At 40.6% G+C, this 14,480-nt stretch overlaps 1 protein-coding gene across 2 annotated transcripts; it reads left to right on the plus strand.

Moving 5' to 3' along the window:
- Nucleotides 1-6,638: 6,638 nt before the first annotated feature.
- Nucleotides 6,639-14,480, plus strand: kars1 (lysyl-tRNA synthetase 1). Of its 2 annotated transcripts, XM_017707300.2 has the most exons (15): nucleotides 6,678-6,783; nucleotides 7,634-7,779; nucleotides 7,925-8,069; nucleotides 8,154-8,319; nucleotides 8,426-8,519; nucleotides 9,027-9,213; nucleotides 9,415-9,540; nucleotides 9,638-9,757; nucleotides 9,850-10,012; nucleotides 12,012-12,185; nucleotides 12,373-12,458; nucleotides 12,680-12,765; nucleotides 12,897-13,023; nucleotides 13,129-13,272; nucleotides 13,921-14,480. In XM_017707300.2, the coding sequence occupies exons 2-15, from the start codon at nucleotides 7,646-7,648 to the stop codon at nucleotides 13,993-13,995; spliced, it is 1,827 nt and encodes a 608-aa protein (XP_017562789.1). In that variant the 5' UTR covers nucleotides 6,678-6,783; nucleotides 7,634-7,645; the 3' UTR covers nucleotides 13,996-14,480. The 2 variants fall into 2 exon arrangements, with proteins under 2 accessions (XP_017562790.1, XP_017562789.1); XM_017707301.2 differs by lacking the exon at nucleotides 7,634-7,779 and having other exon boundaries at nucleotides 6,639-6,783.

Consider the following 14,480-nt stretch of genomic DNA (forward strand, 5'->3'; position numbering starts at 1 on the left):
GATTGTGTGAGTGTGTCCTGCAGAGCTAAGCAGACTTTGTTTCTTTTGGATTTCTCAGTTTATGCATGTGCGAAAACAGACAGCAGTACTGGAAATAAGCGAGCAGCGTGGCATACAGGTATACCTGTAAATAAAACCTCAGGGTGAGATATTTTGATAGGATAAAACTGTCAAAAATACTACCAGTATTAAAACTACACGGCTGAATCTAGCTTCTCTTTCTCCAGCTTCTTGTTCCCATTCCACCTTAAATTGTGCAGCAATTGTGATTACCCATCACAAACATTGGCAAATTGGACAAAACTATGCTGTCAAATAAAAATAGAGACAGCTTCTCATATCATGCCTTTCAGCCAACTATGAAGCTGGTCTCTTTTGCCAGCTGTTAAAATGTGTCTGTTAAAGCTGAAATAATGCAGCAGTTCAGTAATTGCTGCACTATTTAGGGTGGAATGGGGAAGAATTGGACAAAAAGCTGATGAATGTCCTGAGAAAGTGCTACCACCATTCAAATAGTAATTAGGATATTTTGAGTCCTAAATCAGCTCATCGGGGATAAGCAGTACTGAATTAGCCTGAGTGCAGGTACGTTTGTACAGCTTTTCAAATCAAGCTGTACAGAACGCAAAGATCTGTCGTGTTTCAGTAACTGATGAAGAACAGATAACTGCAGGGAAACCTGCTTCTTTTGCTTCGACTTCTTTTCATCGCCCTCATGGAAAATGGAAATACACTACTAAACTGGAAATACATTACCAAACTGGCAAAGTGTGCTTATGGAGGCTGCCAGTCTAATGACACCAGTTCAGAGCTCTATAGCATATTTCAACTCTTTAAGAATCCAGCGATATTCAGGAGAAAAATGTTCACAGGACAAAACGTATAGGGTTCTGGACATTTTCATTTACCACAAGGTGCAACAGGTAATTTTTCTAAAACCCTATTCTTACTGGAAATAGAGAAATGGAGCTTAGACCCAGAGTATGACTACAAAATGATGACACGACTACAGTGGTCTAGTCAGAGTTGGTTTATGTGGAGCCTGGCCACTTACTATTTCCCTCGTTATATCAAAAACAGGACTGCCAAGCAGCAGAGGGTGCTCGCTCGCAACTTCCTCAATGAATGGGAGTAAACGGCTTAAAGCAAAAACTTAAAATAATTTCTAATCACTCGCCTAGATCTTTCCTTTAATTTTAGAAAGTAGAAGGATGTATTTAACTAAAAAGCAAAGAAATCTTACCCGCACATTTCCTTTTTTCTACAGTAAACGGGTTTTGGGCGGCAGGAGGCAGGCATTACTGCTAGTGAGTGGTGATTGGTTGGCGAGCGGAGCAGCTCATTGGCTGTTTGCGCTCACTAACATCATGGATTTACATGAGGCGCCTTTTTAAATTCCAATAACTCGAGTTAAAAAATATAACATTTTATATATGTTTATATAATATATATATGTTATATATAATATATGTTTATATAATATATATGTTATATATATATTAAAATGTTTTATGCTGTTCTGTGTTCAGGAAATTAATGTGTTCCATTAAAAGTGTTTAAGCAGTTCTAAACTATGATTTTGCTCGAACGCTACATATCAACCCATTCAATTTGGACTGCTCGGGAGCGCCCTCTAGCGTTTGAGAACCTGAAGAAGACATGGAGTGGTATTTCTCCCATCTACACGTTCTCTGGTCTAGTGTCAAGACTTGGAGGAAAGCTAAGAATAATAAGGGAAAATAGGGGAAAGTGTTTTTCCTGTAAAACCACTAAGCAACATCAGAATATATACAAATGAACATAAACACAGAAAATGTTCAAAAAATGAATGACAGTATCTTTACAAGCAACCGTTTGCGATCATCACTGACCACAAACCACTTGTAGGCCTTCGGAAAGTCCCTATTGACAGTCACAAAACTGCCCACCATGCACGCTGGGCTATCACTACCTCCGCCCAGGCAATCCATTTAAAGCGATTTTAGGAAGAGAAAAACAAGAAGATCTGTTCCTATTAAAAGTCATGAGCTGGAAAGCTTGAGGTTAAAAGGCAACTTTGAAATGGTGCTCAGCTGCAGAGAGAGCATTCTGGCAAGAATATCACAGGCTGACTTCTAACAACAATGTGCTCTGCCACAAGGTCTACAGCCCGGCCTCTGGATCAGTACCGCATCAAGTAATTACACCTCATGTTCTACAGAAGAATGTTTTCAGCTGGTTCAATGAAATCAATCAAAATCAGAATACTTTACTGATCCCAGAGGGAAATTGTAATTATCACAGTTGTAACTGTTTATGTAAAAGAATTAACAGTTTAATCATTTAAAACAAAAAAGAGAAATTTGCAATATGTACATGAGATTTAAATTCTTAGGAATACAGTAAAGTGACAGTGACTGATAATAAATATGAAACATACTGTATAAAGCAGTTCAAATTATTGCACCTCTTATTGCACACATAATTATTATTATTACACATATGAACAGTACAGTCTGCTCACCGCTGAACCACAGTATCACACATTGGGGGAGGAGTTATAGAGTTTGATGTCTACAGGTGAGAATGACTTCCTGTGGCGCTCTGTGGTGCATTTCAGTAGAATGAGTCTTGCACTGAATGTGCTCTTATGTCTCATCATCCAGTAGATGGTCATCTTTCAGCAAAGTCTTGAAGCATGCACAACAGTTTTGCTACTGACCATTTATGTCACGTGACGTCCGTAAAAGGTGTGATGCCAGACTCTGACCATCACCTCATCACAGGGCACCCATGAAAACAATTGTTGCTATTGAACCATTTCAGGACGCTGCTGCTGACATACTTGAATCTCCAGCCGGGGAAACTTGTGGTTTAACATTATTTTTTCCAAGTATGTTAATCAATGCAATTTCAGACCAGCGCTTTATGACAGAGGCCAAGGGCCTTTTTGACAGTGGTGGACGAAGTAAAAGTACAGAAGTATTTGCCTTCAAATGTACTTAAGTATCAAAAGTAAAAGTACTAAAAGATTAATTATGGCTCTAATGTCCTGTTATCATTTTTATAACAAGACTGGCTTCATGAACTCATTGTAGGTGAAAATCCTCCAGTGTCTCTGTTGGTAAACCAGTCCTTTAATAGAACGTCATTAATTAGTGACGCTGATGTTTATTAAAATGATCATAAGCACAAAACACTGAAGGTAAACAGTTTCCATCAGGAAGAACCGAGTGGCTCTAAAATCACTTTTTACAAACCGAGCAAAGTTTCCGTTTAAGATTTATTTACAACTTAGTCCCAAGTTTAAGTTTAATAAAAACTGGCTTTAAACTCAGGATCACAAATGAGTTTCCTTTACTATGTTGATCTGTAGGTCTCTGTTCATAAACATAAACCAGCCCAAACTAATTTACTATAAAATGAAATGCTGTTTGTATAAATTCAGAAAAAAGACGCGTCAGTCACGACTGCATATGTGGACATATTTCTATATTGTGCTCTATTCACACAAAGTCAGGTACTTAAGTACAGAAACTAATTACATTTACTTCATTACTGTCCACCATTGCTTTTTGAAAACTACATTCAGGAACATGGCATTCCAGAAAACTTACACACTGACCATGGCCCTCAATTCAAGTCTGACCTCATCAGTCATCTGTATAACTTGCTTGCCCAGATAGCAAAATTATTCTGGCCCAAAACTGGCCCATTTTCATTTTATGTGCCACATGGATTAACAGCACTTTGGCAGACCGTTTCTGGGTTACTAGATGTGGACTATGCATGCACCAAATTAGGGCCAAGTAAAAGTGAAGCACACAGCTGGGCTTAATCTGAACCAGAATATGACCATAATATGTGGCCTGTATCTGGAACAGCTCCACACCAGACTTGTCTCAGATAGCAAAATTGTTCTGGCCCAGGTATGGCCCACAACCCCTGCCGTTTTCATCTGGCCCACTTGCCGAACGGATGGACTGCACTTAGGTGGACCACCTATGGTTGCCAGATGAGGGCCACATACACACCACAGTAGTGCTATATGTCAGCCAAAAATGACACATATAACTGGGCGTAATCTGGACTGCAAAGCACACATGGCTCTGATTTCTAAGCGGTCCACACTGGATTTGTTCCAGAGTGGGCTGCTGTGTGGCTATTGATTCTCAGCCTTAATTAAAACTAGTGAAAGATAGTTTATCACCAGTCTACAGCCTCCCATCATGACTGGCCCACACATTTAACAGTACAATCATGGCTTTCTTCTAAATGTAATCCGCATTAGTAATCACTGTAAATTCGAGTTGGCCATGTTTCAGCATAACTAACAATCAAAAGTGATGACAATTATTTTTATTACAACAGGTTTTCTTTAAAAAGTGGATGAAGAGAACGATGAGATCTTACACTTTTCTTAGGGAGATATTAATCAGCTGAGACGAGTCAGATGCTAGAGAGTTCAACCACATGTGTGACATTTTGATCAAAGTTAGAAAATTTGAGGGCTCTCAGGAGGGCTCTTTGGTGTGCATTTATTATAGATTACTGCTTATTTTTTCCCCATGCACAATTTGTATGACTCATTCTTGTCCTGGGGCCATTCTAACTGTTGATGACAGGATAGACCAGGGCTGCCTGCCCATGGTCTTGGTGGTCTTTTATTCTACAAAGTTTAGCTCCAACCCCAGTCCAACACACCTGATCCAGGCTATGAAGGCTTCCCGAGACATCTGAATATTAGATGTCAGATGTGATGTCAGATTAAAGCCAGATGTGTTGAAATGTCAGATTAGAGCCAGATGTGTGAGTGCAGACACAATTTAGGGGCACACAAGTTAAATGGCAACATATCGCTGTTGTCTGGACAAAACCTTGTATCTTCATTTTTGATGTTTTTCAGTTTTTGACATAATCTGAAAATATCAGTTACCCTTTATATTGTGTGTAAATTTCATGATGAACGGACTAAAAGAAATGACTCAGAATGACTTGGTAAAATGTCTGGTTCCATTGACTTACATTAAAAGTACAGTATGGTTTTTTCCTTCTCCTGTAAAGTCTCCATTTTGGAGATATGAGGTTTTGATCCGACGACAGCGATAATCTCTGTGCAGTGCAAAAATACAAGAGTTAAACATTAATGACGTTGTCTAAAAAGGTCAGTTGTACCACCCAATGGTGGTGCAGTCTCCATTCAGGTGTGTGCAAAGTGCTCTATTGTGGTTTCAATGCAGTCATTCTGAAGGAAACAGAAATACACCATCAAAACTAATCCCCACAAAAATGTTCCTTGTTATAGTTAAGACATAAGATTTGCTAACTTTACTGAATAGTGCTCGACTAAATTCTCCATAAATTTTGACAGTAATTCAGTGAGGAACTTCAGCAAGTCCAGAATCTCATGCCGCTTTTTCCCTTTCTGCTCCACTTTGGTCCATTTATTCCATACTAATTCACAGGAGACTGCAAGCAAAAATGAAGTGCTCATTTTTTTTTCATAATTTGGGTTGCTCATAATTTGGGTTGTCCCCCCCCCCCCCCCCCTATAGTTACAGACTGTAGTCCATCTGTTTCTCTCATACTTTGTTACCCACTTTTACCCTGTTCTTCAGTGGTCAGGACCCCCATGGACCCTCACAGAGCAGGTATTATTTGGGTGGTGGGTCATTCTCAGCACTGCATTAACACTGACGTGGTGGTGGTGCGAGTGGATCAGACACAGCGGGACTGCTGGAGTTTTTAAACACGGTGTCCACTGACTGTCCACTCTATTAGACAATCGTACCTTGTCAGTCCACCTTGTGGGTGTGAAGTCAGAGACGATAGCTCATCTGCTGCTGCACATGGTCATCCTCTAATCCTTCATCAGTGGTCACAGGACGCTGTAGGCTGGATATTTTTGGTTGGTGGACTATTCTATGTCCAGCAGCGACACTGAGGTGTTGTAGTATGTTGTTGTAATTGCTCTACAAAAGTATACAAATAAATAAATCACGTCTCTGTGGGATTTTTTTTTTGGCGAGGAGACTTTTCCTTTGACAGCTCTGTTGTTTTTGTACGCCAGCTTTAACGCTGCCAGAGAACTTGTAGAGAGCATTCCCACTCCCACTCCCACTCGGGGTTTTCTCAAACGCTAGAGGGCGCTCCAGAGCGAGTCCAAAATGAATGGGTTGACATATAGCATTTGAGCAAAGTCATAGTTTATAAAGGCTTAGACATTTTTAATGTAAAAGAATGCAATCAATTCCTGGACACAGAGCAGCATAAAACATTTTAACACCGTGGTTATATTTTAAGAGCTTTTAAATTCGAGTTATAGGAGTTAAAACCGTACCTCATATGTGCCCATGACGTCAGTGAACGCGAACAGCCAATGAGCTGCTCCGCTCGCCAACCAATCATCACGCTCTAGCAGTAATGCCCGCCTCCTGCTGCCAAAAACCCGTTTGCTGTAGAAAAAAGGAAAATATATCGGTAAGATTTATTTTGTTTTTTTAGTGAAATACATCCTTCTGCTTTCTAAAATTAAAGAAACGTTCTGGTCAAACGATTAGAAACTACTTTAACTGTTCGTTTTTAGCCGTTGAGCTCCATTCACTCCCATTCATTGAGGATTCGCTCGCGGGCGCCCTCTGCTGTTCAGTAGGCCTGTTTTTGAAGGAAGTGGGCAGGCTCCTCATTAACGGCTCTGCCGCTTGCTTGTCGCTGAACGTCGGCGTCGTCCTGCTGCTGTGGGTTAAAGCAGAGAGCGGAGAAGATGGCAGACGCGGCTGTGGATGGAGAGAAACTCAGTAAAAAGTAGGCGAATTGTACAAGCCGTTACATTCGGGGTGACATGACGTTCACCTTGTCGCTTAAACGGATTCGAGGTGAAATTTGGCCGAGCAGTAAGCTGGAGCTTCTCCGCCTCGGAAAGAACTACTTTCGGTTTAAGCAGCAGGTCGGAAGCAACGTGGTTGCGTAGTTTAGCTTAGCTTAGTTTGCTGTGCTATCCAGCTGTGGTGTGAGGTAAATTAACCAGTTTGGTTGTAAACGTAAGCTGAGCTTTGTTCGTCGATCCGCCACGATGAAAACCCAATATTTCACGTCAGTATAAAGTTAGTGGATGGGTTTAAGTGTCAGTTTGCATGGTTGACGGTTTCAGCTAACCACAGCAGGAAGCGGAGCGCTAGGTTAGTTAGTTTGGGGACTTTTTCTCTTTCCTGTTTGAATTTGCAGTCTCTTTTCGGGTTTTCTAACAGGAAGAGAGACGCTGAGAAGGTCTTAAGAGCTACGTATCACACACAAGAACTGTTTTCAGGCAGTAGCGATGTAAATAGGGTTAGGGTTTGTAGATGTAACATCTGAGACAATAGCTCCTCTGCCGCTGCACAGTTTGTGTTGGTCATCCTCTAGTCCTAATCCGTGGTCACAGGACGCTGTCAGCTGGATGTTTTTGGTTGGTGGACTATTCTCAGTCCACCAGTGACACTGAAGTATTTAAAAAGTCCAGCAGCACTGCTGTCTGATCCACTCAGTCCAGCACAACACACATCTGATGAAGAATCTTCTGCTCATGTCGGCCCTCTTAACAGTGATGTTTGAAAGTGAATGGCCTGAGGCCTGGCTTGAATGTGACCTCTGCGTTTTCTTGGTTAATTAAAAATAGGAACCACTCAGCATGTTGACCCTGGTCAAAACAGCCGGGCAGCAGGTGTGCCATACCATTGGGCTGCGGGCTCAGACGTTTGTTCCCCGCTGTCAGCACACCGTGCCTTTGCTTATTCAAGGATGTCGCTGGAGAGGTGACAAAAGGTTGGTGGTGTTTATATCTAATGCGAATAAACAACCAACCTTTTGTCACCGCAGAAATGAATGCTTTGTGTTTTACGTTGTCAGCAGTGTTTCTTTAAGATTACAAGACCGCCAGTCACACAGCTTGTTCCTTTTGTGGTTTCAGTGAGTTGAAGAGGCGCATGAAAGCGGAGAAGAAAGCTGCTGATAAAGAAGCTAAAGTTAAAGACCAGGTGCAGCAGAATAAGGAGACCAATGACACGCCTCAGCAGAATGCATATGCGGCTGATGAGGAATCCTTGGACCCCAATGTAAGTCATGTTTTGGTCTCGTGGTTGCGTAAATAACACTTTTGTTTTAACTGTCTGTAATCTAATACACCTCTGTCGCTGTAGCAATACTTCAAGATACGCACGCAGGCCATTCAGGCTCTGAAGGGAACTGCAGAAGACCCCTATCCTCACAAGTTTCATGTGGACTTGTCGCTTACTGACTTCATCGAAAAATACAATCACCTTCAACCGGGGGACCAGTTAACAGATGTTGTGCTCACAGTGGCAGGTATGTGGTTTGAAGGTTTTACCTAGAATTTTGGCAGCTTGTTTTGGTTCTCTCTGAGCTCTGTGTGAAATCTTTTAACTTTTATAAAACTCTAATTGCTTATCAGGTCGTGTCCATGCTAAGAGGGCCTCCGGTGCCAAATTACTCTTCTATGATCTGCGAGGAGAGGGGGTTAAGCTGCAAGTCATGGCAAATTCCAGGTCTGCCTTTATGCACTCCACTGCACTATTGTAAAATGAGCAAATCATCACTATGGTAAATAATACCCTGTCATTTCCCTGATACTTTTCACAGGAAAACACATCAGGATACCATTTTATTGTATTTTCATGACAGTTGGACCAGTATAATGGGTCAGAATGATTTGGAATAAAGTCTTGCTACATAAGTGTTCATACGTTTTACATCAGACTTAAGACTGACAAGAATAGAGCCAAAATGTTTGCTTTGAATGTAATTTGGTTAGGTAATGTACATAAGCAGTGAAGAATCCTCGAGGCCTTCTAAACCTTAAGAAAAAGCCTAATGACTAAAATATTGGTGCGTTTTTAAGAGTCATCATTTATGGCCTGGACTGAAGACTGCTCATGGTTTGCTACTGTAACACAAGGATTTTTTTTTCAGTTGTCTTCTGTTGTCTTTTTGCCATTTCCAAGCATGTAAAATCTGCATCACATGCAAGTGTCTCCCTCTGCTGCCTCTCTCAGGAATTACAAATCAGAGGAAGACTTTGTTCACATCAACAATAAATTGCGCCGTGGAGACATTATCGGTGTTCGTGGTAACCCTGGGAAGACCAAGAAGGGTGAATTGAGTATCATACCAATTGAGATGACCCTACTGTCTCCATGTCTGCACATGCTTCCCCACCTCCACTTTGGCCTGAAAGACAAGGTTAGTTCTGGAAATCCATTAATAAAGTGGAACTGTGCTACGTTTTGCAGTTTCAGCTGATTGCAGGCCTGTCTTGAGAAACCTTTTAAAGGAGGATGTATTTGATCTCAGTTAATATTTTCAGGGATGAAAGAGGTGCATTGTCATTAATGATTTTGAATGTGGGCTGTGTTCAGTAATCTTTGTGCATGTCTGTGGCAGGAAACACGGTATCGTCAGCGATACTTGGACTTGATTCTCAATGACTTTGTGAGACAGAAGTTCGTGACCCGGTCCAAGATCATTACTTACCTGCGCAGTTTCTTGGACCAGCTTGGTTTCCTTGAGGTAAGTCTACACTCTGCTGGACAAAAAGCAGTAATAATGTAAAACGGCAGTGGATGGATTGCTCTGTAAACATTTGCTGTGTATTTGTGTGCCATAGGTTGAGACTCCAATGATGAACTTGATTCCTGGAGGAGCAGTAGCTCGACCTTTTGTCACCTACCACAATGAACTTGATATGAACCTTTACATGAGGATTGCCCCAGAGCTTTACCATAAGGTACAGTAGCATGCTGCGTATGGAGTATTGAAGAATTTGTGATCATTCCAGGCAACTGGAATGACACTCATGATGCATGTTTGTCTCTTTAGATGCTGGTGGTTGGAGGAATTGACCGTGTTTATGAGATTGGTCGTCAGTTTCGAAATGAAGGCATTGACCTCACCCACAACCCGGAGTTCACCACCTGTGAGTTTTATATGGCCTATGCTGACTATCATGACCTGATGGAGATGACGGAGAAGCTTCTTTCAGGTTTGTCCTCCTGCCCCAACACACATACTCTTCCTTTAAATAACATTTGTATCATGCTGAAATGACACAGTGGTCTAGGGATAAAAACAGTAATGAGTTTGAGCTCATGGTGATCGAGGTTTTTATCTTGCTGTTATATTGAGTAAAATATGTTGGTAACTGCTACACATTTCTGGGTCCATAAAACCCAAAGGATAGCTCATGTTCTGAAAGAGGTGAATTGCATGTCACTGAAATAAGAAATCAAATATTCCTGTTTACTTACAATTGGTACCAATTTTAACGAGCAGTTGATTTTCCAATTAGTTAAAACCCACCTTTTTATACATAGAATTGTTTTTGGTAAGCTTTAAAATATAGTTGTTCATATAGAGTACTTGTTCTACTCAAAATATTATTTCAATAGGTCTTCTTTGAATATTGTTGCTTCCATTTAACATACTTTGCCGTTTTTCAACATTATTAGAATAGTGAATAGGACACTCTGACCAAAATGGAAGTGATTAAACAGCAACAAACAATGTGGTTGGTTGAAAACATGCCTACTGTCCTTTTTTTCTGTTTAACCCCTTAAACGGCTGGGACCTGTTGTTGTGTTTTTTTTTTTTGTTTTTTTTTTTAAACATACTTCTATAGCCTAAGAATAGCTTGACCTATTGCATTGAAGTCTCTTTTTTTTTTTTTTTAAACTGAGTAATAAGCCTTTATATGTAATAAACCTGAGATTATTAAGGACTCAGGAAACCCCCTACAGGTAATATAGGGCTTAAGGACTCAGGAAACCCCCCTACAGGTAATATATATTGAAGGTGTGAGGAACTTCTCAAAAACTGCTTGATTGCATGCTGTTTGAAAATTTTCCCTGCTACCTTGTGTGATGATGCCAGTAGCCCTGGTTCATCACCGACAGATTCTAGAGACATTTAAATTATATACAATGTTATACTTGCATGCTCCTTTGGGATTTCCAGGGGGACTGGCGGCCAAGCCAGCTCCTTCTCTTGTAGTAGCCGAAGGGCCCTCGGCCTACTAAAGGGGGGGAGGGGGGTTACAGTTCCTGAAATGCCCGAAGGGTGGAGACATATTAAAATTGATGGACATATAATTAATTATTCTTAGGAGATAAGTGCTCTAAAGCAATATGACATGTCTGTATCTTTTGTTACTGCAGTAGTGTGTGTATGTCATGTTTGTGTTTTTATGTAACCCCTGCCGGTAGTAATGGTACGGCCCAGCTTAATTGGGGGTGGGGCTACCGGTTTAAGAGGGTTTCCTGTTGGAGGAAATGGGGTTGTTGGTTGATCAATCTTGATGTGAGTCTGTCTTCCTGTGTTTGGCCTAGATAACTTCGTGGCTAGACTTGCTGGCTGCTGTTAGCCAGTCTCAGTTCAGGAAGTGCTGCATATAAGTCTTTACGGACTTGAGTACTTTTTATATGTTTGTTCTGTTTTTATAGTTTTTTTTTTTTCTTGTTTTTGGTCTAATTGTTGGTGGTTTGCTCGTGTATGCTGGAACCCACGATTAAATACACCTGGGAATTGGAACTCATAAGGCTGTGTTCAACTCACTGTGGTGAACCCGTCTCCAGAATCTCCCACTCGTCCCCACATGCTCACACCTTGATAATGCATAAGGATGCCACATAGCCAGTGTTACTGCTAGGAAACAGAATATCACTTCTGTGTTCATCAGCTTCAATATCGGTGGATTTCAGTAGTTGTTCAATGCGTACACAATGGGTATTGGGTATTGTAGTGAGAACATTCATGGACAAAAACACAAAAAGGATAGAAAATCCTGAGTTTTGTCGAACTGGTGAGGCTGCGGGATGCAATGCTGTGCTATGGCATAATATATACCAAGGCTAATAACGTGGAAAGCTAGTTTTATGTTGGAATGCTCAAATTTTTGTAAAAATTGTTATATACAATATTCAAAAAGCAGTGAAGTAAATGTGCTTTACATTTTAAGAACTAAATGTTTTCTTCCTCTCTCTTAGGAATGGTGAAGCAAATCACTGGAGGCTACAAGGTGACTTATCACCCTGATGGGCCAGAGGGACAGGCCTATGAAGTTGATTTCACTCCACCTTTCAGAAGAATAAGCATGACTCACGACCTAGAAAAAGAGATGGGTGTGAAGTTTCCAGCCCCTGAAACATATGATTCTAATGGTAAAACTAAAATACATGCTATACTAGCCAAAGATCTTATAAAAGCATACCTTGTAGTCCAGTTTAACGTTGGGTACTATAGGCAACTCTGATTAGATAGCAAAATAAGTCGGTTTGTAGCAGTTTTATATGGAATGATTGAGGTAAGTCACCACACCTTAATGTTGCTTTTTTTTTTTTAATGCAGAAACTCGCAAATTCTTTGACGATCTCTGTGTCCAGAAAGGAGTGGAATGTCCACCTCCCAGGACGACCGCTCGTCTGCTAGATAAGGTAATTCCCTGCTTAGTAGACAGTTGTAACAGAAGTTTTAGTTTCTATATGAAGTCCTCACAGTCATACTTTTGCATGCTGGCTCAGTCTCCGAACGTAGGTTGCTAGAGATAAGCCCATATGTTTAAAAACACAAATTTCAATCAAAAGTTTACAGATTGTTCAGTGTTTGTAGTTTTTCTCATTGAAGCACAATGTTTTGACCTACTGTTGTCTTGCAGTTGGTGGGAGACTTTCTGGAGGTGACGTGCATCAACCCAACATTCATTTGTGACCACCCTCAAATCATGAGCCCCCTGGCAAAATGGTGGGTGCTTGTTGTTCCTCAGCTGCCAGTCTATAGAACTATTTTGCTGTTCCTTTCTACTGTCTGTGATTGGAAATGATCTGCTTGAGAAGTTATTGCTTTCTCTGTGCTGTCCACCTGTTTCTGCTCAGGCACAGATCGCAGAAAGGGCTGACTGAGCGCTTTGAGCTCTTTGTCATGAAGAAAGAGATCTGCAATGCCTATACTGAGTTGAATGACCCGATCAGGCAACGAGAGCTCTTTGAACAACAGGCTAAGGTGAAATATTTCAGGTTGTTTCAAATCCATTAGAAACTGTAGGAGGTTGATGGCAATATATGCAGATATTGGTTTACATGAGACTTATCCTCTGTTCTCCTTTAGGCCAAGGCAGAAGGTGATGATGAGGCTATGTTTGTAGACGAAACCTTCTGCAGTGCATTAGAATATGGCCTTCCGCCTACTGCAGGCTGGGGCATGGGTATCGACCGCCTCACCATGTTCCTCACAGACTCCAACAACATCAAGGTACTTGCACAGTTCTGTACCATAACACATTATTGTGAATTATGATTTGCTCAACTGTGTAGTATTAGGTTTTCAAATCAGATTCAACCAGGATCATATTTTTAGAACTATTTTTCATGTAGTTTCTTATGGCTGATTATTCAGGACTGGAGGGTAGACATTCTGTTATCTTGTGAAGTGACTTGCTGCTAATTCAGGTGTCAAACAAGACACATAGTAATTCAGGATTTCTACAGTGTGATGCAAGACGTCATATGCTGTTAGATATGGTATAAAGTGGTTTTTAAAATGCTTCGTCACACTGTTCAATGATTAGGACTGAGCAAAAAGTTGTTGTGATTAAAAAGTTCAGCTGTTATGCACCACTCACTGCTATTCAGACAGATATAATATTTATGACAATTGCTAGTAACAACCACCAACAGTAATAAAAATAAAAGGAACAAGTATTTTTTTTTGCCTATTCATGCCACTTCATCCCATTCATTATTAATTTTGAAGCATCTTGATTATTATTATTATTTTTTTGGGTCTCTTTTGTCGAATAGCAAGACGGCAATGTTTGCTTGCTTTCTCTACACAGATGGTAGCAAAGGTGGAATGTTTTTTACTGAATTACCATCTTAATTCTCTTGTAATTGTGTACAGGAGGTCCTTTTCTTCCCTGCCATGAAGCCTGATGATAATAAACCTGTCCCCCCAGCAGAGGGAACTTCAGTTTAACACTGACCTTCGAAGCCACCTGCTGAGAATCCAAAATGATTCTGATGTAATGTAAAGGTGATGCGTCCATACAGGGGTTCTCACTTCCGCTGAACTGTTCAGGTTACTGTTAAGATTGTGTGTTATATCTGAAACGTAAAGGCTTTTCATATTCAGTAAAAGGGAACGATCTCAACTGCACAAAGTTAGGCAGGAACAGTGAACCTTTTACTGTTGCTTTTGCCTGTTGTCTTGCTAACATCAATTTGTGGCATGAGGCCAGGTTTTAATACCTACTGTCTACTTTTTTTTAATCCTCACAATGATCAGAAATAAACCTATAACTGCATAATAAACAATCCAAGGTTTTATTTCATTGTATGGGTTTTCAGTATTGATATTTTGGCTGCACTTGTCACATGTGGTTGGAGAGCCTGCATTTATAAACCTGTACTGGAATGATAACTACTTAGTACAAATAAATAAAGCGTTTTAATACAAAGAAA

This window comes from Pygocentrus nattereri, chromosome 15, assembly GCF_015220715.1.
Source record: "Pygocentrus nattereri isolate fPygNat1 chromosome 15, fPygNat1.pri, whole genome shotgun sequence".
NCBI lineage: Eukaryota > Metazoa > Chordata > Actinopteri > Characiformes > Serrasalmidae > Pygocentrus > Pygocentrus nattereri.

Excerpts from the sequence above, each read along its gene's own strand:
- kars1 (XM_017707300.2), top strand. The coding sequence starts at position 7,646 with ATGTTGACCCTGGTCAAAACAGCCGGGCAGCAGGTGTGCCATACCATT. Across the intron at positions 8,320-8,425 it reads TGTTGTGCTCACAGTGGCAG|GTCGTGTCCATGCTAAGAGG; the intron begins GTATGTGGTTTG and ends ATTGCTTATCAG. Across the intron at positions 13,024-13,128 it reads TCTTTGAACAACAGGCTAAG|GCCAAGGCAGAAGGTGATGA; the intron begins GTGAAATATTTC and ends GTTCTCCTTTAG.